This window comes from Saccopteryx bilineata, chromosome 4, assembly GCF_036850765.1.
Source record: "Saccopteryx bilineata isolate mSacBil1 chromosome 4, mSacBil1_pri_phased_curated, whole genome shotgun sequence".
Classification (NCBI taxonomy): Eukaryota; Metazoa; Chordata; class Mammalia; order Chiroptera; family Emballonuridae; genus Saccopteryx; species Saccopteryx bilineata.
The window spans coordinates 39,083,550-39,105,224 of NC_089493.1; the positions used below are offsets into that span (position 1 = coordinate 39,083,550).

Here is a 21,675-nt window from a genome sequence, read left to right on the forward strand (position 1 = left end):
TGGAGTATTAATGGCCTGTTCAAATGCTCTGAACCTTAGGCCACCTCTTAAGACATTTTCTCATCTACAAGGTACAAGTACTAATTCATAGGTGTTTTTTGTGTGTGATAACATGCAAAATGCTTAGCACAAAGTCAAGCATGTACTTAAGAGATGTTTAAAAAAAAAAAAGTTCTGTAATGTTGTCAGAGAGAGCCCAATACTGGGAAGGAAGAGCTGGTTCTATTTCAGCTTCAAGCATTTCAGGGGGCTTGTTTTTTGAATGATCCAGAGGTGGGTACTTGTTTTCTTCAAGCTCTCACGTCCTTTAAAGTGGCTTTTTCTTCTCAATCATTGCTCTTGCTCTCACAAGTAATTTTCCCAGACTCCCAGTCAATACAAAATCTGACCATTACTAATATTTGAAAACTACCTAAATTTCTAGTTTTCAACTGAAGGTAATTTGCTATCAGAATAAACATGATTTTTGATATTTTGACCTGGGAATATTAAACAGCTACTTTATTCTAAAATACCTCTCATACTCTCTGTAATTAGTTAAATACATGAGCACTTTGGATCAGAGTATTTATTGTGAAGTATACATGTGCCCCAAAATCTTGGATAGAGTTTTAGTACTGTAAATTTTTTTCTTAAGTTTTTATGTAACTGTAATCACATTTTCTTCACTCTAAAGTAAAAAGAACCTGTCTAGGTCCATGGCTTAGTGTATTTTGTTCAGAATATTTTGTTCCTATAACCTCAAGCTACCATACCTTAGACCCTGGTGCCACCTGTATAATTTGTCTATAAAAATAATTTGCAGTTACTTCTAGGTACCAGGATTCACAGTGATTTTTATTTTTTATATCTTTTTGTGCTACCTTTTTAAAAAATGAGAATATATTGCTTTTATAATCAGAAAATACCCCAATTTCATAAAAATATATGGGAGAAAAAAAATATATATATATTTTAAAATTAAAATATACAGTATGATTAAAACAAAAATAAAACATGGTTAGTTCTGTTTTATAATAGAGTCAAAAGACCTAAATTTTTAAATCATTGGTTTGGCATTTATTACCTTTAGGGCATAGACAAATCATTTATCATTTGAGGTTCTGAATTTCTTTATCTGTGAATGGGAATAGATTAGAACTCTTTAGCGGACCTTCGGTTCTTACAACATTATGTGACTATAATGTTCAGGATTTGCTTCATTCATCCCACTCATATTAAAACATTAAATTTTTTTTACTTTAATAGATTCTTAAACTTATAAACTAACTTCATTTCTAAAAGCATACTCTTTACAGTGGAAAATTATGGTTTGTTATTATTTTACATGATATTTAGGGACATATACATTAGGGTGATAGCAAAAGATAAAAGGAGAAATAATCAAGGCTATGCCTATGTAATTTTCATAAAACACTTAAATTGTTAGCAAACAATTTTAGGAGTTGGAGGTATTGAAATAAGCATTAACATAAAAGCTGATCAAGGGGGACCTGGTCCACAGAAGATGTTTATTTGAAGTAACAAAACAATACAGTTAGTGTTAGATCCAACCACAAAGAGCAAAAGGAATGAAAAATTTGTACAATGCACATAGAAAAACAGGATGTTTACTGTGACAACTATATAGTTCTAAAATAATACTTCTAAAATCACTCAATTATTGAAATCTATATGAAAACAGAAGGATGTTATTCGCGACAAAGTGCATAAACCAAACATCAGATTTTGAGCAAATTAACATACTAGGCAATTTTGCTAACAAAGTATGATTTTTTTTTTTTGTTCACAATCTGCTCAAAACATCTTTATACCAACAGGGTGGGCAGAACATTTAAGTTTAATATCAATTACACAATAATTAGCATAAACTTCCACAACTACATATAGGGTATTGTCTTCTTTTGAGCTGGCAAAGTGACTATAGAAACATCAAGTTCATTTCTCTGAATTGAGAATTTTATCGAAATAAATGCCACATACCTTCCAGATATATGCTTATCTTTCTATATCATGTAAATGGCTTTAACCATTTAAATAATAAACCATACAAGCATTTAAAAGAGTCATTAAATGATTAACAATGTCATGTTCCAGGTTTAACAATTTCATAGGCCAAAAAAAAGTTCTTCTTAAAAACTAGTTTTATAAATGCAGAATATATTGCATGAGTAACTGCTGGTATTTTTTTAAGAAAATATATTGTGCAATTGTGGCTACCATGTACTGCTGGCAAATCATTATTGTTTATGTAAAATGTGAAAATACTGAGTAAAAATTTTTCAAACTGATCATGATGAAAGGTTACTGCCTTCTTAAAAAATTATATTGGCATCTTATTAAAAATAATTCGATAAGGGACAAACTCCCTAGCCCAAAATAAATAAATAAAAAGGTGCATTTTAAAAATGATACTATTGCAATGCAATGGTTTAAATACCAAAGAACTGTGAAAATCTGCTGTCCGTGATCTGGCATTAACGTAAATTAAGTAAAAAGGGGATCAAAACTGAACTAACCAAGTTTGTGCAGTATTGTAGCCAGGCTTCTAAAATTAGATAGATATAGAAAATATAAATAGACTGCTTTAGGTAATGAGCCACCAGTGTCCAAAAAAAAGGAATGAGATTATGAAAAAGCTCAGTTAACTTGATCCAACGCTCTGAGTAATTCTTCACCCTGCAGTAGGTTTCTGCTGCCTTGTATAGGAGCATTAACTTCACAATCATAACTGGTCAGCTGTGGTAATCCACTCTCATCCATTGACTGCCCCAGCAGTCTACATGCTAAATCTGAAAAACAAGGAGACACCTGAGTATTCATTCATCTAGTCAATGATTATTATTAAACACCGACTATGCACTAGGTATTGGGAAAATAAGGCAAATAAGCCATTTCTGGGAGGGTTTTTAGTCTGTGGTGCAAAACAATAGCTACGTGCAATCAAGTGTTACTGGCGCTATGTCAGAAATGCTTACAGGATACAATGAAGGCACAAAGGAATGATAAATCAATTTATAAAAAGGCAAAATATTTACAAGGTTCAGCTTCTATCCAATATTAATAGTACTTAGCCACACAAACACAATTACTAAAAAAATTAAAGTTCCATCTTGAAATAGTGATTTCTGTGTTATAGCCCTTATGTAAAATAGCTACCTTACTTTTTAATCTTGCTAAGGAATGTAAATCACTCTCACTTGGAGCAAAGTTCTTAAGTAAAAAACCATAATTCTCTGTAATATTCAGGGCAAAAAGAATAAACTAACCAGAGGGTATTAAAATAATAGTCTTCTGCTCCATTCCATTCTGTTCACTAGACTTGCATCCTTTTACACGTTTCCAAGAAAGCGTTGATGTAGTTGCACGATCATCTGGCTGCTGTAGTAATGTTCCCTAAAAACAGTAAAGTTATTTCACTTTCTTTAGTTTCTTTAAATAAAAAACTTTGATATCAATGTAAGTTTAGTAACATGGAGTAGGAAGATTTCTTAAACCAAATACTGCCCAAAATTATTTCTCATTCTTTCTCTTACCACTACTATGATAAAGACATTCATTTGCCACACATTATGTATGGCTAACATCTCTGTAAATTCTTCCCAGTTAATCTGGTTACTAGATCTCCCATGTGTAAGACGCACCCTTTTCACGAAAAATTTTGGGTCTAAAAACTGGGTGCATCTTATAAAATGAAGGCAGATTTTTTCCCCTTGCATTTCCCACTTTTTCACACTTGTTTTTGCACTCATTGTTGAAGACAGTGACTCGTCATCAGACATAGATGAGGACAAGCTAATGGATGGGAGTTTTGACAGTGATGAGGAGTTGTATGAACTTTATGATGAATAAAAATTTGAGTTCAATAACTTGATGTAATATATATATTTTTTCAAATTTCAGACCCCCAAATTAAGATGCGTCTTATACATGGGAGCGTCTTATTCATGGGGAAATACGGTACTCTGATATCAGAAACACTGACTTAACATAACTACCATGTTTTGGGGGAAAGAAGAGGAAAGTAACATAAAAGGAAGAGAACAAGACTGGTGGTGATGTTGGGCAGAATAAGGGAAGGACATCACTTTACACTTGAAATACATCTGTATTACTTGAATTTTTATACTGACAATGTATTCACTGTTTTTAAGAAATAGTATGTACAAAGGGAAAAAAACATTGTATAAATTCTAAAAGTACAAATTTAGTATTTGGAAGCAAAAAAATTATCGACATAACATAAATAGCACATTAGCTGAGAAAAGCAAACACATATTCTCACACTTACAATTCCTACTGCTTGAAAAAGGGCACCATCATGTTCTATTTTTCGTTTTCTTTGAGCATTCTGCAAAGCTATTATCTTTGGATTTAGTTCTTCCTCAGGAACAGTAGTTCTGAAAATGTTTTTAAATAAAAATATGGTTGTATTATTATTATTTTAAAAATATCGAACTAGCTTTCTTCAAAAAAATGTATAATGCCTGTTTTCCAATTAAGGAATATGTTATATATGAGAACTTTTCCTGATTACTAAAGTTTATCACTTTAAAAGTCAAAGTTCAATTTTTAAAACAAAATATCCTAAAATTTGTATTTCCTTATTAATAAAGTAGAAGTGAACAGAACTAGACTGAACCATCTTTTAAGTAAAAAACTTAAATATTGGCCTTTCATCCCACCTAAAATAGTACAAATATTTTTGGGATTACTATAATACAAGATTAATTTCACATTTGTATAAAAATTTCAGTTCATAAAACATTTTATGTTCATTAGTTCATCTTAGTCTTAACTTCAATCCTAAAGACGGTATCATAGGTGTATAATACTCATTTTATAAATGAGAAACCTGAGGCCAGTTAGATAACTATCTCAAAGTCCTATTGCTAATTAGTTGCAGATATAGAAGTACATTCTTTATACCCATGCCCCTCCCAGTGATCTTCCTACTAAGCTAGTCTACCTTCACTTTTGACCTAGTTAGTTATCAAACCTGCATCAAAAATTAATATAGTGAAGAACTGTTTTATGGGTCAAATCAATTTTGTAATGGCTATACTTTCTTTTCAAGAACTTTCACATCTATACATAATTATTAATGGCTCCTTGTTCTGTTCCAAGGAAAATGCATATGGGTGGGTGACACATTAATCTAACCGCCTGCCTACATGCAGTTTTGTAAAACCTCCAATATATATAGATAGGTTTTTAAATCCTTATGTAACTATATAATCTTTAAGAAGTATAACTCTGTATCACATAAATATCATCTCAGCAGTAGTACTCTTAATGGTTATCTTTAATCTTTGCTATAAAGCTGTAAGTTGTCTGGTTTAGTGCAGCACTTTGATTTTGCAATTACATAGAGAAGTAGTAATGAAAGCCTCCAAATACAGTAGTTCATAAAATTCATCTCTTAAAGTCTCTAGTATATACTATAGTGGAACTAATGTTAAAAAAAATTGCTAACATGACTAGATATTAAGAACTTGGGTTTGAGCCTGCCTGACCAGGCGGTGGCACAGTGGATAGAGTGTCGGACTGGGATGTGGAGGACCCAGGTTCGAAACCCCGAGGTTGCCAGCTTGAGTGCGGGCTCATCTGGTTTGAGCAAAAGCTCACCAGCTTGGTTGGACCCAAGGTCGATGGCTCGAGCAAGGGGTTACTCGGTCTGCTGTAGCCCTCCCCCCCCATCAAGGCACATATGAGAAAGCAATCAATGAACAACTAAGGTGTCCCAACGAAAAACTAACGATTGATGCTTCTCATCTCTCTCCGTTCCTGTCTGTCTGTCCCTATCTATCCCTTTCTCTGACTCTGTCTCTGTAAAAAAAAAAAAAAAAAGAAAGAAAAATAATTGGTTTTGACAAGTATGTAGCTATTCAGAAAACTAAATATCCCATAGTCTCCTGTAGCTAATAGCAAACTGTAAATTTCAGGTCATTGTCATCAATATTTATATTACTATATTCATTCATCTGTCCATTCAATATTCACTTATTGAACAACTACTACATATTAGGTACTGCATTAAGTATTAATAGCACTGAAATGTCCAAGACACTGTCATTGCGTTAGAGGAACTCAGAGTCTGAAGTCAGTTGGTGACATAGTAATTTATAAAGTAATGTACAATGCTGCTTTGTTAACCTAAAGCCCCAAGATGTTTTCTGAGTTCTAAGAAAAGGCCTCTACCAGCACTCTAAGTCAAAGTACTGATGGAGGCAGGAGAAAAGGCCATGCGCTCTGGCAGTGGTGCTGCTCTTTCTACTGTATTGATCCCTGGGTTGGTAATCTAGGCACAGCAGAGAGGAATCATTTCTCTCCTCCACACACTGCTCCACCAACTAGCTAAAACTTATTTCCTCTGACTACAGCCTCAAATTTAAAATGTTAAAATCCCATGACAAATTATATACAAAAATTATAATTTAAAATTTGGTGTGCGTCCAGATATTTGCTCAAATTTGTTCCACAGAAGCAATGTCTTTAAGTTAGGCTTAGATTCCTGCTGTAGCTCTTAAAAACTTATTTAACCTATAATATATAATGAATGTTCTATAAATATGCAATGAAAAGTAAAAGTAATTGTAACATAACTATACATAATATTTACAAAGAAGTCATATAAATATTTAAAATGAATACTGAGGAATAAAGACCATCAAGCTTAATGGAATGGGGAACTGGAAATACCTGTGAGTCAGAAGGGCTCTTTTCTAAATAAGCTTAAAAAGAGCTCCAAGAAATGGAAGCAGTGAGGATTGTTAACTGGTTTGATTTAAACAAACATAAGAAACTGGGCCAGTTTTTGTACATTTACAAAACTTATTGGCTAGATTTTATTTTTAAAGGTATTAGAAGACCCTCCAATATTCAGAGATGATATGATTATGATTATTTTAGAGAAAATATATAAGCTAATTTAGAAACAGTTTTTGGAGTACTTGTTTTAAGTTCAGAATTTGTATGTCAATTTTATGTTCCTAAAACATACACATCAGAAAATTTGCTATGTTTAGAAATAATTTACCATCACACACATTTTCTAAAAAATAATAAAATAACTGTAACTTTAATGCTACATATAAATAAATACCTTTGACTCAAAGTGATAGATAGCACGTTAGGACTTCTTGGATGAGATTTTTCTGTCTGTTCTATAACTCCTTTTCCTGCTCTGTTTGGTGAGGCTGTCCGACTTCGAGTACCACCACTATATGACGATGTGGTGGTACTAGCTGTTTCTTTAGATACGTGGGCAGGAGACGGAGATGCAATCAGTATTTTAATGTCTTCCATACCATCTTTTGTCAGTGTTTTTAATTCATCAGTGGTGGCAGTGGTGGTGGTAATAGCTGGTTCTTGCATTTCAGTTGGCTGGAATACTGTAATTGTGCTCGCACTTTGAGGGCTGGTAGAACTGCTTTCCAGTGGTGACAGCTGATCGAAGGAACGTAACTGGAAGTCATCATCCATTGGGATATAAGGAGCTAACATCTCCAAGTCTAAATCAGTGTCCTATAAAACAACAAATGCATGAGTTTTTACAATGACTACATCTTATAAAAGAAAACCAAGTTAAACCTAAAGTCACTTCAGATTAAAAATTAATAAAGTTTAATATAAAATATAATAAATGAATTCATATACCTGAGTGGAAAATGGATTCTTTGCTTCTGTGTCTTCAGCAAAAAGTTTCTCTACCAATTCCAACTTGAATTCATTGACCATATCACTATCCACATCAAAACAATATTCACTGGGACTGGTAGGCTGTAAAGGAAATTAAATATTTTTACTTTCCCCGCAGAAGCCTGCATGGTTTGCTAGTTGTTAGAATTTTCAAACCAGATCTCAGAGAATACATAACAAAGTCCATCTGTTGTTTTAATTTTTATCTGACTAGTGAGAAATTAAAGGAGCTTATACTTTTTTTCTTTAGTAGTTACCACATCTAAACCAGCACAGCTATATGAAAGAGCTTTCAATTTTTTTAATTTTTAACTTTTTAACTACTGATTAGAGAGAGCGAGAAACAGAGAGAAACATCAATTTGTTGTTCCACTTATTTAGGCACTCATTGGTTGATTTTTGTTATGTGCTCAGACCAGGAATCAAACCTGCAATCTTGACGTTATTGGGACACTGCTCTAATCAACTGAACTACCCAGCCAGTACATTTTGAGTTTACACTTTTAACTAATTTTGCCAATACAGGAGTTCCCCCTTATCTGTGATTTCACTTTTTGCAGTTTCAGTTATCCATGGTCAACTGAGGTCTGAAAATATCAAATAGGAAATTCTAGAATTAAGCATTTTATACGTTTTAACTTTGCATTGCTTTGAGTAGTGTGATGAAATCTCACATTGTTCCACTACATCCTGCCATGGACATTAATCATCCTTTTGTTTAGTGTATCCACGCTGTATATACTACCCACACATTGGTCAGTAGGTGTCTTGGTTATCAGATCAATTATCACAATATCACAGTGCTTATGTTCGAAGTAACTCTTATTTTACTTAAGAGTAGTGATGCTGCAATTTGGATATGCCAAAGAGAAGCTGTAAAGTGCTTCCTTTAATAGGAAATGTGAAAGTTCTTGACTTAATAAGGAAAGGGGAAAAAAACCCCATATGCTGAGGCTGCTAAGAACTACAGTAAGAATAAATCTTATTATATTCATGAAATTGTGAAGGAAAAAGAAATTTATGCTAGTTCTGCTGTCACATCTAAAACTGCAAGTTACCGGCACAGTGCATGTTGAGTGCTTAGTTAAGATGGAAAAAGGCATTAAATTTGTGGGTAGAAGATATGAACAGAACACATGTTCCAACTGACGGCAGTGTGTTGTGCCAGCAAGAACTGAGCCCATATAAAGACTTCATTCAGTAAATTATCCCCTCAAATGAGTGACATGAAGCCATTTACTGCAAGCAAGTAAGAGATGAAAAATATAACAACTGGAGAGCTTGCATCTGCCAATGCTGCCATACTTCCAGCAGAGCTGAAGAAGGTGATTAGGGTTTCGTACTATCCTCAGTTCCAGGCATCCACTGGGGGTCTTGGAATGTGTCCTCCGTGGATAAGGAAGAGCTACTATATGCATTTCTGACTATATGTTCTAGAACATAATTTATACATTTAAAATTACAAGATGCATTTTACCTGTTTATTCTAAAGAATAAAACTCATTTAGTAATTCATCTCCCACGTGGTACCCAACTGGTCAACAACTAGATGATACATTCACTAGAATCTACTTTTGTACTGAGAGGGCACATTCCTGGGGTGATCTTTCTAAAAATCTTACAACTTACTCTGGGGAGCAGGCATTCATCTTAATGAATGTACCGTACTTTTGGAAGTTTCTAAGCATAAATTCTAACCAAAAAACTATAGCTATGTATTCTAAGCATAAACTTTTGCTTCATTATAACATTTTTGTTAGATTAAAAATAAAACAAATTGCCCTGGCCGGTTGGCTCAGCGGTAGAGCGTCGGCCTAGCGTGCGGAGGACCCGGGTTCGATTCCCGGCCAGGGCACACAGGAGAAGCGCTCATTTGCTTCTCCACCCCTCCGCCGCGCTTTCCTCTCTGTCTCTCTCTTCCCCTCCCGCAGCCAAGGCTCCATTGGAGCAGAGATGGCCCGGGCGCTGGGCATGGCTCTGTGGCCTCTGCCTCAGGCGCTAGAGTGGCTCTGGTCGCAATATGGCGACGCCCAGGATGGGCAGAGCATCGCCCCCTGGGGGGCAGAGCACCGCCCCTGGTGGGCGGGCCGGGTGGATCCCGGTCGGGCGCATGCGGGAGTCTGTCTGACTGTCTCTCCCTGTTTCCAGCATCAGAAAAATGAAAAAAAAAAAAAGAAAAAAACAACAACAACAACAACAAAAATAAAAAATAAAACAAATCAAAAACATTTTGTGCTAGGCAAACTGAGCAACCAGGACAAAGGAGGTAAAACTCCTACTTTTTGCTTGCTAATTTGGATCCATAAATATTTAATACAAAATTATTTATCACCTATTAAGGCTTATTTGTGCCTCATTTAGATCTCAGTTACCCAACTCTTGAGCCTATTTTTAGACAAAGGAAACTACATTCGAAGCACTCTAGATTTAGAAATTAGAAATAGTGCCCTATGAGATACCTTTAGTTGTAGCCCTGCCCTGCCCTTAAAGAGGACTTTTATGGTTTATAGGAAAACTAATATCAAGACAGAACTCACAAAGAAAACAGCTAATAATTATTCACTCTGTGTATGATTTGGTATTTTCATGTTATACTTATCCAGAATTTCAAAATAGAGACAGAAAGTGGACTAAAATTGGGCAGAGCTTAAGGTCCTTTCCCTTTTAAGCCTTTGGCCAGTGGACAATTCTCCAAATCAAAAGGTAGTATGTAAGGGCTTAACTTTTGGAGGCACATACAGAGTTTTCCTCTGTGGATGTCTAAATTCAAGATTTTTTTTTTGTCTTACTGATATACATATTTAGAGGAGCAACAGAAGTTTTGCCTCTTGATTTTTGTTAAGCCAGTTCCTTCTCATGTTCCTGTCTTTGATAAAACACGCACTGAGGTCCAAGTTAAGCTCTTAACATTTTTGTAGTAATTTTAAGTGCTAAAATGCACACAAAACCATGACATGTTGATCCAATTAAAGTTTGAATCACATCCACAAATATGTTCCTTTCTGAACATTAAAATCTGAGTTATCCTTTTCTGTTTATATCACAAAACCTACCTCAGGTGAACTCTGTCTAGTGCTTCCATCAGAAGGACTAGCTGGTTGGTCTTGAATCTGGGGCATGGTAAAAGAAAGTTCCAGTGACTCTGGACTTGGTTCTAATTTTAATGCAACTTCCTGATTCAGTGCAGGGTCAGCACTACTTCGAAGTGGCTCTGGGGTTTCAGAGGCAGGTAATGGAGACATTGCCAAATTGATATTCTGTAATTTGTCATTAGATGAGGGAAGCATTACATCATTATACAATGGAACTTCCTCAAGTTGTTGGTCATCAGTTTCTGTGTCTGTAGAGAAAAAATTAGCCAAGTTATAGGATATCTAGATTTTAACATATACAGAAATGTCCCCTTTTACCAAAGGGTTATCTAGTTTGTTCAAACAACAAAAATGTTACATTTGCCTTAATCAGAAAGTTTACAGATACTATGTATAACCACAAGTCTGAGTTATCTTTCCAACCCCACTACTGATAATTCCAATATGGCATAAAAAATACTCATCATTTCCAACCTTTTCTTCATTTAACCTCGTCTGAAATTAGTTTTCATTCTGAATGTTTGATATTATGGTATGACTGCTTATTTATACTTTAATGCAACTATACCTATTGTAATACAACTTTACTAAGTTGTGGAGAAAATATGATAGTAGTATATAGAAGCAGAAGAGTAGCTGAGACAAATTAGTGTGGGAAGAAGAAATACATTAAGGACTCTTTGAAGCACAATTTCCAAAAATGTGACAAAAAGCAGGCATGCTAAGAAATGAGAAGGGCAAAATATTTAAGCAAATACTTTCAAGAAAACTGTGAAAAACAAAAAACATAGGGACCACAATGTCCCAATGATTACCAACAAAAAATATCAACATAAAGTCCAATTAAAACGGGCTTGGCCTGACCTGTGGTGGCGCAGTGGATAAAGCGTCAACCTGGAAAGCTGAGGTCGACGGTTCAAAACCCTGGGCTTGCCTGGTCAAGGCACATATGAGAGTTGATGCTTCCTGCTCCTCCCCCTGTTCTCTCTCTCCCTTCTCCCCTCTCTCTCTAATAAAAATGAATAAATAAAAATCTAAAAGAAAAAAATAAAAAAAAAATAAAACAAAACGGCTTGCATCACAGCAAACACAGTTTAGACCAGGGGTCGGGAACGTATGGCTCACGAGCCAGATGTGGCTCTTTTGATGGCTGCATCTGGCTCACAGACAAATCTTTAATAAAAAAATGTTAAAAATAAAAAACATTCTCATGTATTACAATCCATTCATTTCCTACTGCTCATGTTTATGGTTGCCGGTGGCTGGAGCCAATCATAGCTGTCCTCTGGAGCAACACCAATTTTTTTTTTTTTTTACAGGGACAGAGAGACGGATAGATAGGGACAGGAACGGAGAAAGATGAGAAGCATCATCAGTTTTTCGTTGTGACACCTTAGTTCATTGCTTTCTCATATGTGCCTTGACCATGTGGCTACAGCAGACTGAGTAACCCCTTGCTCAAGCCGGTGACCGTGGGTCCAAGCTGGTGAGCTTTGCTCAAACCAGATGAGCCTGCACTCAAGCTGGTGACCTCAGGGTCTCGAACCTGGGTGCTCCGCATCCCAGTCGACACTCTATCCACTGTGCCGGTCAGGCAACACCAAATTTTTATTGGATAATGCATAACGTACACGGGTTGTTGTATGGCTCTCACAGAATTACATTTTAAAATATGTGGCATTCATGGATCTCTCAGCCAAAAAGGTTCCCGACCCCTGGTTCAGACAATTAACAAAATAACTAAACACCCACCATTGCTGCCAAAATCTAAAGATATGATTGTGTCTCCAGCAGCTGGGGCCAGCAAAGTTAAAGCATCAGGTTCCTTCTTAAGTTTATCAAAGAGGCTACTTGTATCTTCTGATTCAACTTTGGTGAATAGCTGAGTCATTTTCATATCTGAAGATTCAACTGGTTTGAGGACACATTCTGTTTGTTGAAGGGAGAAGATCAAGTCGTGCTGAATAATACCACTGTTAGGAGATCAATAATTCTTAAATTAGCACTGACACAATGGGGGGGGGAAGGGAAAGAGAATCTGATAAAAATTCTACTCTGTGTAAAGGAACATTTTAAGATGCTCTGACCTGATCTCACACATACATGTTCAAATTAATTCAGGCTTTAAGATACCAATATGAAATAAAGACCTATTAAAATTCACAGTATAAGCTAATTCAAATATTTGACTAATTTCAATTAAGAAACTTCAGCTGTCCCTTTGGGAAGAGTGGTGGTGACAAAGAAATCTAATAATCAAGTAGATTAAAGACATAAATAATCGTTTCAATTGTTGTGCTGACTCACAAATAATAAAACTGGCACAGCACTAGGGCACTGAGGATGGTCCTAGAATATAAAGATATATAGATAAACAGAGTTTCTAAGAGGGGTGCCATACTGTCTTTGGTGACAGCACCTGTGGGGATACAGTTGAAAAGGGATGATGAACAGCTTCATATTCATTAAATATAAATTATATTGCCCCTTTAATCAACAAATATTAAGTTTACTATAGAAAATGAACTATTATAAAAATTAAAATATAGTCTTGGCCAGTTGGCTTAGTGGTAGAGCATCGGCCCAGCACGTAGATGTCCCAGGATCTGTTCTCGGCCAGGGCACACAGAAGTGACCATCTGCTTCTCCATCCTTCCCCATATCTCTCTCTTCCCCTCCTGCAGCCAAGTCACTACTGGAGCAAGTTGGCCAAGGCACTGAGGATGGCACCATGGCCTCGCCTCAGGCACTAAAATGGCTCTGGTTGCAATGGAGCAATGCCCCAGATGGGCAGAGCATCGCCCCCTAGTGGGCTTGCCAGGTGGGTCCTGGTCAGGCACATGTGGGAGTCTCTCTGCCTCCCCACTTCTCACTTAAGAAAAAAAAAGATTAAAATATAGAACTCTTGCCCTCAAGCTATAGCCCAGTGTGAAAGTGAATGTGCAAACAAAATACAAAGTGGTAATTGCTAAAATAGGGAAGGGTTGCTTCAGAAAGGGGCCTACTAGCTAAAACATAGATTTAAGTAGTATTTGTAAGGCAGATTGTAGTGAGGGGAAAGGGGCATTCTAAGTAATTAATTCTTATATAATGGGAAAGTCACAAAAGAACGCTTTGGCACTAATATTAAAACATTAAAGGATGGTGTCAGAATTGGCAAAAATAAAAAATGAGCAAAGTCTTCCTAGAAGAAATGGCCACAGATTTTAGAAAGAAGGTTCCATTTATGAAAGCATGGGAGCATAGAAGATAATGACAAGACATGATGCTCTACCAAGTAGGTGAGACTGTATCATGGGGGTGATAGCTTTAAAACAATTTTAAGGAAAATGAGATGATAAAGTATTCCTGCAAGGAATTTCAGCCTAGTGGTAATGTGGAAGATGGACTAGAAGGGGGCATTTGCCTCCTCAAATAAATGAAAGATTACTTTATGATATCCAAAATAGTCACAAGCCCATCAGCCAAGGGAAGGTTTCAAGAATATTCAAGAGTCATGTGTCACATTATACAGCCTTTTATAGTAATCTCACATAGAATTTCATTTAATTCTTATAACCTTTTGAGCCAAATATTATCATCTCTTCAATATATTCAGAGAAATGAGACTTCCCCAATATTATAGAGAAATGACAGATATGACACAAATTTAACAATTATTCTAAGGCCAGTATTGACCTTACAAAAATAACATACCTGTCTTGAGGTAATATATGCTTATACAGCTGTATGACTAGAACAAACTAATCCATAGATCTGGTATTCTTTTCAAGGTCTTTTTAAAAACAGGATTGAAAAGAGTGGGGACAGTTACGAGTAGTAGCTAGTAGAATCACTGTAGAATAGCTTGTCTGGAAACACATATCAGAGTACCAAAAATCATAAATAGATAGAAATGTGAAAATAAAAATCAGTTAACGTTTATAAAATTCTCTTCTCAGAATAGAGGATCCAAAAAGAGGTATTACTTGTTCCCCCAACGTATTTATTTTCCAAGCTTACCTCACAACATAATTTACGCATACAATGCACTGTGGTTGAGAGTTCTTAGTGTTATATATGACAGTTGCTTGAGTTTCAACCCAGACATATCCACCTCTTTTGGCAAGCATCCGGTACTGTCCTGTAGTGACTTGTCCTTTAGTAAACACTAGGAGTAAAGTGGAAAAAGAGTCATGCAGAGACAATACTGATTTGTCAATTAAATGAATAGATGTTAAACACTGATCAGTTTTAGAAAAGGAGAGAAATATTTATATTAATGGGATCAGTTGTAATTGTTTAAATAGAAAGTGATGGCCCTGGCCGGTTGGCTCAGCGGTAGAGCGTTGGCCTGGCGTGTGGGGGACCTGGGTTCGATTCCCGGCCAGGGCACATAGGAGAAGCGCCCCCCATTTGCTTCTCCACCCCCCCTCCTTCCTCTCTGTCTCTCTCTTCCCCTCCCGCAGCCAAGGCTCCATTGGAGCAAAGATGGCCTGGGTGCTGGGGATGGCTCCTTGGCCTCTGCCCCAGGCGCTAGAGTGGCTCTGGTCGCAGCAGAGCGACGCCCTGGAGGGGCAGAGCATCGCCCCCTGGTGGGCAGAGCATTGCCCCTGGTAGGCGTGCCGGGTGGATCCCGGTCGGGCGCATGCGGGAGTCTGTCTGACTGTCTCTCCTCATTTCTGGCTTCAGAAAAATACAAAAAGAAAAAAAAAAGAAAGTGAGGGATAGCCCCAGAACAGTTGAAAATGTACCCAATTTCATTATTTTAACTCCCAAAATAAGCTACTGTCCTGCCGATTTTTATCTTAAATAAAATGAAAGCCAGGAATGAGGGAAAATAGTAAATAAAATTGTTTCAATGACTTATAGGTTGAAAGCATTAGAAAAGAAGAGAAAATGAATAATCTTGATTCCACAGAGACCATTCCAGAAAGAAGCACTGCTATCATTTCCTTAAATTCCTGCTATAGTTTCCAAACAACCAAAGATGCTTCAGATAGCTGTGCTGGCATATCTGAAATCAACTGACACCATGCCAAACCCTTTTGGCATTTTAGGCCATCTTAATTACTTATTTGGGAGAAAGTACTAGATAAATAGTAAAGATGACATTATTATTAGTATTGGGGTCTACTCTGTAGTTCAAGTCTAAGCACACTAAATCAGTGACATTCAAGCATCCCCAATCACATTGGGAAGTCATGTTTAGGTAGATTCAACAGCAAATGAGAAATTTCAAAGTTTTACTTACTATGGGATCTTCAAACAACATTTGAGTAAAACTGAGAAATATATGTCAAGGGGACTTTATACCACTAGTATATGCCATTGATCAACTTCACTTCACTAAACAATTCCCTCCATTGAACAATTATTTTCTTAGTACTTCAGTGCTAACCACTGTTCTGAATACTTAAGTATAAATTCTGAAAATCATGCTATAATATCCTACAATATATTTTTTGAGTCTTTGTATTTGAAACACCAGGAAGTTTTAGATATCAAATGATTCTGCTTTAACTGGTATTGCTTGAACAAATACAAAATACAGACTTAATGGTCAAGATTCTTCATGAAGTTTTATTAAGATACTTAGTCTAAAAAGACTGGTTAATACTAACCAAAAAGTTAGAAGTATGTGGATGTATTACCAAAAAGTAAAGAGACCATAAGAGTTAAATAGGATACCTATGAGTTCCTCCATTGTACTTACTATCGTGATGAGTTTTGGTCAGATGATCAGAGTCCAAAGCATGATAATATTCATAAACTGAGCGGCCCAAAAGTTCTTCTGGCTCATATCCCATCAATTCAGTAATTCTGTTAAGAAAAAAAAGAGAACCTGACAATGAATTTTTGCTTTTTTAGAGTAATGAATATATATCAACTTATGAAATAAATATTCAAATATGAGTATTTTTCTGTGCTGAAAATAAGTTTACATCTCACCTTTAGTAACTCTGCAGTTACTAAAACCAGCAGCACCTGTTGAAGTCCTCTGGATTCATCCTGTTATTTCACCCTTTAATCCCCTTCACTCAACCTTGTTACCTATTTTCGTCACATACTTTTGGTAGTAATAAATATACTGCTCACAAAAATTGGGGATATTTCAAAATGAAGATGAGGCGATAAAATATCCCCTAATTTTTGTGAACAGTGTACATATGAAGTACTGCTAAATTAAATGATAAATGTTATAAAGGTAACCACTGACATTTAATTTAAAAGATAATAGACTAAATCTGTATCATTATCTTACCATAAAACCAGATTCTTTTTGTGTGTATGTGTGTGTGTGTGTGTATAAAACCAGATTCTTTATATAACAGGTCTCCTTGGTAAGGTTTCACTTTGGGGGATCAATATCCACTACAAAATTTTAATATCATTAACCAGAGTATACACACTAAATGGGAATACAGAATATATAAATACCTATTATATTGGTTTTTGGAAAAGATGCTCTTGTACTTCATTGATCAAATTGGAAGTGGACTAGAAAGTAATCCAGTTGCCCCCCCCCCCCCCCCAGTTCTCTGGCAGTTCCTTTAGGATAGACACTAAATCTTACTCTCTATAACCACAATCTAAAATGGAACCCTTTCCATGGGAAAGAGAAAGCTATGTTCTTAGCACTTCTTAGAAATGTTCTTTTCTGAGAACAAAACACGAGTTAAACTTTTTGATTTCTCAGACTGCTGATTTAAAAATTATGTGTCATACTGTGTAAAAAAAAAAAAAATCAAACCTCAACTACTGAAAGAGCACAGGGAAGATATCCTTCTAAGAAATGTATAAAAATAACTGTTGTGTTGTCATACTTTGAGACAAGCTCTACCATAGCTTATTCCAAAATAAATACATAAATATAAAACTGATTTATATATAAAAAAAAATTAACCCATACCAAGCCAAATTCAAAATTATTTATAAAGGGATCTCCCTAAACACATCTACACTAGGTGGCAGTATTTTAAAGGAAACTATTCTTAAAAAAAAAAAAAAAATTCAGCCCTCTTTCTTAAAATTCCATTTTAAAAATAATTTTAATTGGTCTTTGTAGGTTATGTGTTTAAATAATATTCCCATGAAATTAATTTATTATTTAAACCTTTTTATGCCTATGTATGCTTGGCACTGTTCTAGGTGGGAAATGAAAAGACAAAACCCAACATATGGCTAATCTTCCGATACACTTACCATACTCCTTATGAAATAATGTGTTATGTACAGGATAAGAACCTGTTGCAGGAAATCAGAGGCACCACTCTTACCCATAAGAAAGAATGGTGACATAAAAGACAGCTTTCTATAGGAGATTTAAGAGTTGAGTATAAAAGAGAGTCAAAGAGAACAAAACCTTTTCAAGAAGAAGGTACACTGCAAGTAAAGACAGAGATGAGAAAATGTTTGACATTCTACAGACAACAGTAACTCTGATGTGGTTAGTGGGGGAAAGCAGAAAGAGACGAGGCTAGAAAAATAGGCAGGAGGATCAAATTAATGAGGGCCTTGTATATCATGTTAAAGAGCTCTGACTAAATCAGATGTCAATCACTGCTTCTCAATCTGAGTTGAGGTATGTCTACCACAAGGGATGAAAGATGTCAAAATAGAAATAACACATACTTTCCTAGAAGATCTTATTCATACTGGAGCAAGAAAGGTAAAAAGTTCATTTAACTTTAGAGAATTGCATACCTTATATATTCTGTACCAAAAAGAGGAGTGATCTAGAAAATTTGATCAAAAGTATTTAATGGGCTAGGAAACCTGTGATCAAAAGCAATTATGCAGTAGACCATTCATTCATTGTAAGTACTTGAGGACACAAACTGTTCATTTTCCTTTCTACTTTAGTGTCAGTTTTAGTGCCAAACACACAGTAGATGCTCAAATAAATGTGTTGAATGATTGTAACTGGAAATTAGTCTAGTAAATCATAGCTGTTTGTGGGATATTCTGGATGTTAGACATTTGATATATTAGATTTCCTTAAAATTCAGCATGATATGTTACATTTTCTAAAAATTCAGCAAATATTTTTTCCTGTATCTCATTCTTAGCGGTTATATAGTATACAGATGTGAAAAAGTTCCTAGGAAGAGCTCTAACCAGAATACTAACTGATCGTGCTCAAAACCTTACTTTGCTGACCTCTAAGCTGGCTGTCTTTACTCTTCTGTCATGATCATCTTGCTAATTTTAATTTCTTTAAAAAGTTTTATTTTATTGATCTTATAGAGAGGAAAGGAGGAAGGGAGAAGGGGGAGAAAGAGAAATTGATTTGTTGTTCCACTTATTTATGCGTTCATTGGTTGATATAACTGTATGTGCTCTGATCGGAGATTGAACCTACAACCTTGGCAGATTGACAATGCTCCAACCAGTTGAGCTTCCTGGTACTAATTTTCTGATTTAACCATCTCCTTCTAGCTCAGCAGTTCTCAACCTGTGGGTCACGACCCCGGCGGGGTCGCGACCCACAGGTTGAGAACCACTGTTCTAGCTCCATCATCTTCCTTTCTCCCTAGCCTACCACTACACTTCGTTACTAAGTTCAAAAAAGAATAATTCCTCAAAGAAAGGATGGGCATTTCTGTTCTATCATACATTCACATGAATATTGGCAGTAAATGCTGTAAAGTACTTATTAGCTTTTCTGTCTTCATTCTTCTTAAAAGCTAACACAAGAGGTCAAGCATTCACTATGTATACTAAGCACTCAACAAACTCTTTTAATCCTTGCCACAGCCTTTTGAAATATGACCCTTGTTTTAGATAAGGTACATGAGATTTGGTGCAGTTAAGTTCTCGAACCAAGGCCGAGTACCAGCTGCAGGCCAGAGCTCAATCCAGGATTATATGACTCCAAAGCCAGCGCTCTGTAACATTTCCTTGTGCAATGCGGTGGGGCATTCTTATCTATATTATGTCTAGGTGGTTAAAATTGGTTTTTTAATATAATCTTCAAGATGATTCAAGTAAAGCAGGTGTTACTAAAGATGAAAAAATTGACAAAGAGAAGAATGAATGAGTCCAAGATCATTTCAAAAAGAGGCAGCAAAGAGGTATATAGAAACAGTTTGATTTTAAGGAACACAGAAAATTCCACAAAGGAACAGATGTAGTAGGTGGCCCTTGGACAATAAGTACAAGTTAGGAGTTGAAAAAATGTCATTGCAGAATGGAAAGTACATGTAAGGCACTAAGGTGTTTGGAACTGTCTGGCAGTAGGCTGCTGGGAGACACATCAGAAGGGTTCTGCCTGCCACTGATTAGCCTGGAGAAGTAGGCAGGGGCCAGACGATAAATATCCTTATTTGTCACACTAAGAAGTTTAGATTTAATTGTGTAAGTCTATTTTTCTTTCAGCTTTTTAAAATGCATATCTTTTTTTTTTAAGCAAGAGAGAAAGGGAGAGAGAGAGAGAGAAAGAGAGACAGGGAGAGAGATGAGAAGCATCAACTCATTGCTGTAGCACCTTAGTTGTTCAGTGATTGCTTTTTCATATGTGCCTTGACCAGGGAGCTCCAGCCGAGCCAGTGACCCCTTGCTCAAACCAGCGACCTTGAACTCAAGCCAGTGACCATGGGGTCATGTCTATAACTGCACACTCAGGCTGGCGACCCTACACTCAAGCTGGTGAGCCCATGCTCAAACCGGATGACCTCAGGGTTTCAAATCTGGGTTCTTTGCAATCCAGGCCGATGCTCTATCCATTACGCCACTGCCTGGTCAGGCTGCATATCTTCTTTTGATAAATAAGATTTTATTGCCCTCCTCAAATATTTTTATAAACAGAAGTTTTTGTGCGAGAAGACGAAAGAAAGCAATTGTATTTTCAACAAGAGAATGACACAATCTGATTTTCACCTTAGGAAGTCCACTTTTAGAAACATGGATCAGAGAGTAAAAGGGCATAAGTCTGCTGGTAGTGATACAGTTTAAGAGACTATGAGAAGAGTTCAAGAATTCAATGGCAGGAGAACAAGCCTGGAAAGGAGGGACTGGATTAAGAGATAGAAGTGAAAATAGTAAATCTGTAAGATTTAGAGGCCAAGTAAGTGTAGATAATGTAAGAAAAAGAAAAGTTAAGGATCACTTTCAAATTTTTGCTGGAGTCATGTGTGTATGTTTAACCATTATAGGAGGAAAATCAGTTTTGAATTTACTATTGTTTACAGCAGTAGTGGTACAGTTTAGTTCAGAAATATTTAGTTTACAGTACAAAAGAGTATTCAGAAAAAATCAAATAGGCAATTAAACAGAGATATAAAGATGGTAACAGAAACCATGGGCAGGAATAAAGGTGCTCAGGGAAAATACACACCGAGGACATGACCCGAGACTTTTCCCTCTAGTCCATAACCAAAAGGAATCTATCCTTCCTCAAATTATGTATTATATGTCTTTGAAATATATTTGTTTTCTCTTTACAGTCCCCAAAGGAAAAAGACCTCATTTTAATAATTTCTGAAAAGCACCTAGTCGAGTAAGCATTCATAATACATAGAAAGTGTTCAATGTGGCTGAACTAATCTACAAAGTTAATACAATATTAGACTTCTAGGATGTATCATAGTATTTAGCTTAGTAGAAGGAGTCTTTATTATATAGTAAATAGTTTAAAAGTTATGGTCTAATTAAAAACTTCAAGTTATATTTTATATCTCATTTACCTTTCATCACAGTAAGAAAATTTCATATCCAGACTGTGACGACTGAGAAAAGTCTTGCTATCTAATGGAATTTCAATATTTGATGGATGAGGAATGGGTTCACAAATCAGCACCAAGCACGTCATAGGTGGTTTCTTATACCCACACTGAGATTGATTACCGTTGGTATCGTACACATGAATATGTCCTGTGCAGTGAAGTACCTGTGTATAAAG

At 36.0% G+C, this 21,675-nt stretch overlaps 1 protein-coding gene across 2 annotated transcripts in view; it reads right to left on the reverse strand.

Annotated features, from left to right (window-relative positions):
• Nucleotides 1-1,492: 1,492 nt before the first annotated feature.
• The window catches only part of HIF1A (hypoxia inducible factor 1 subunit alpha), a 48,622-nt gene continuing 28,439 nt past the window's right edge, over nucleotides 1,493-21,675 (reverse strand). For both annotated transcript variants that reach the window (XM_066272947.1, XM_066272946.1), the window contains exons 6-15: nucleotides 21,461-21,663; nucleotides 16,489-16,595; nucleotides 14,796-14,943; nucleotides 12,546-12,766; nucleotides 10,755-11,041; nucleotides 7,660-7,782; nucleotides 7,106-7,527; nucleotides 4,292-4,400; nucleotides 3,270-3,396; nucleotides 1,493-2,792 (exon numbers count right to left, since the gene is read on the reverse strand). In XM_066272947.1, the coding sequence (XP_066129044.1) occupies nucleotides 2,641-2,792; nucleotides 3,270-3,396; nucleotides 4,292-4,400; nucleotides 7,106-7,527; nucleotides 7,660-7,782; nucleotides 10,755-11,041; nucleotides 12,546-12,766; nucleotides 14,796-14,943; nucleotides 16,489-16,595; nucleotides 21,461-21,663 (1,899 nt within the window). In that variant the 3' untranslated portion in view covers nucleotides 1,493-2,640. The remainder of the gene's footprint in view (nucleotides 2,793-3,269; nucleotides 3,397-4,291; nucleotides 4,401-7,105; nucleotides 7,528-7,659; nucleotides 7,783-10,754; nucleotides 11,042-12,545; nucleotides 12,767-14,795; nucleotides 14,944-16,488; nucleotides 16,596-21,460; nucleotides 21,664-21,675) is intronic.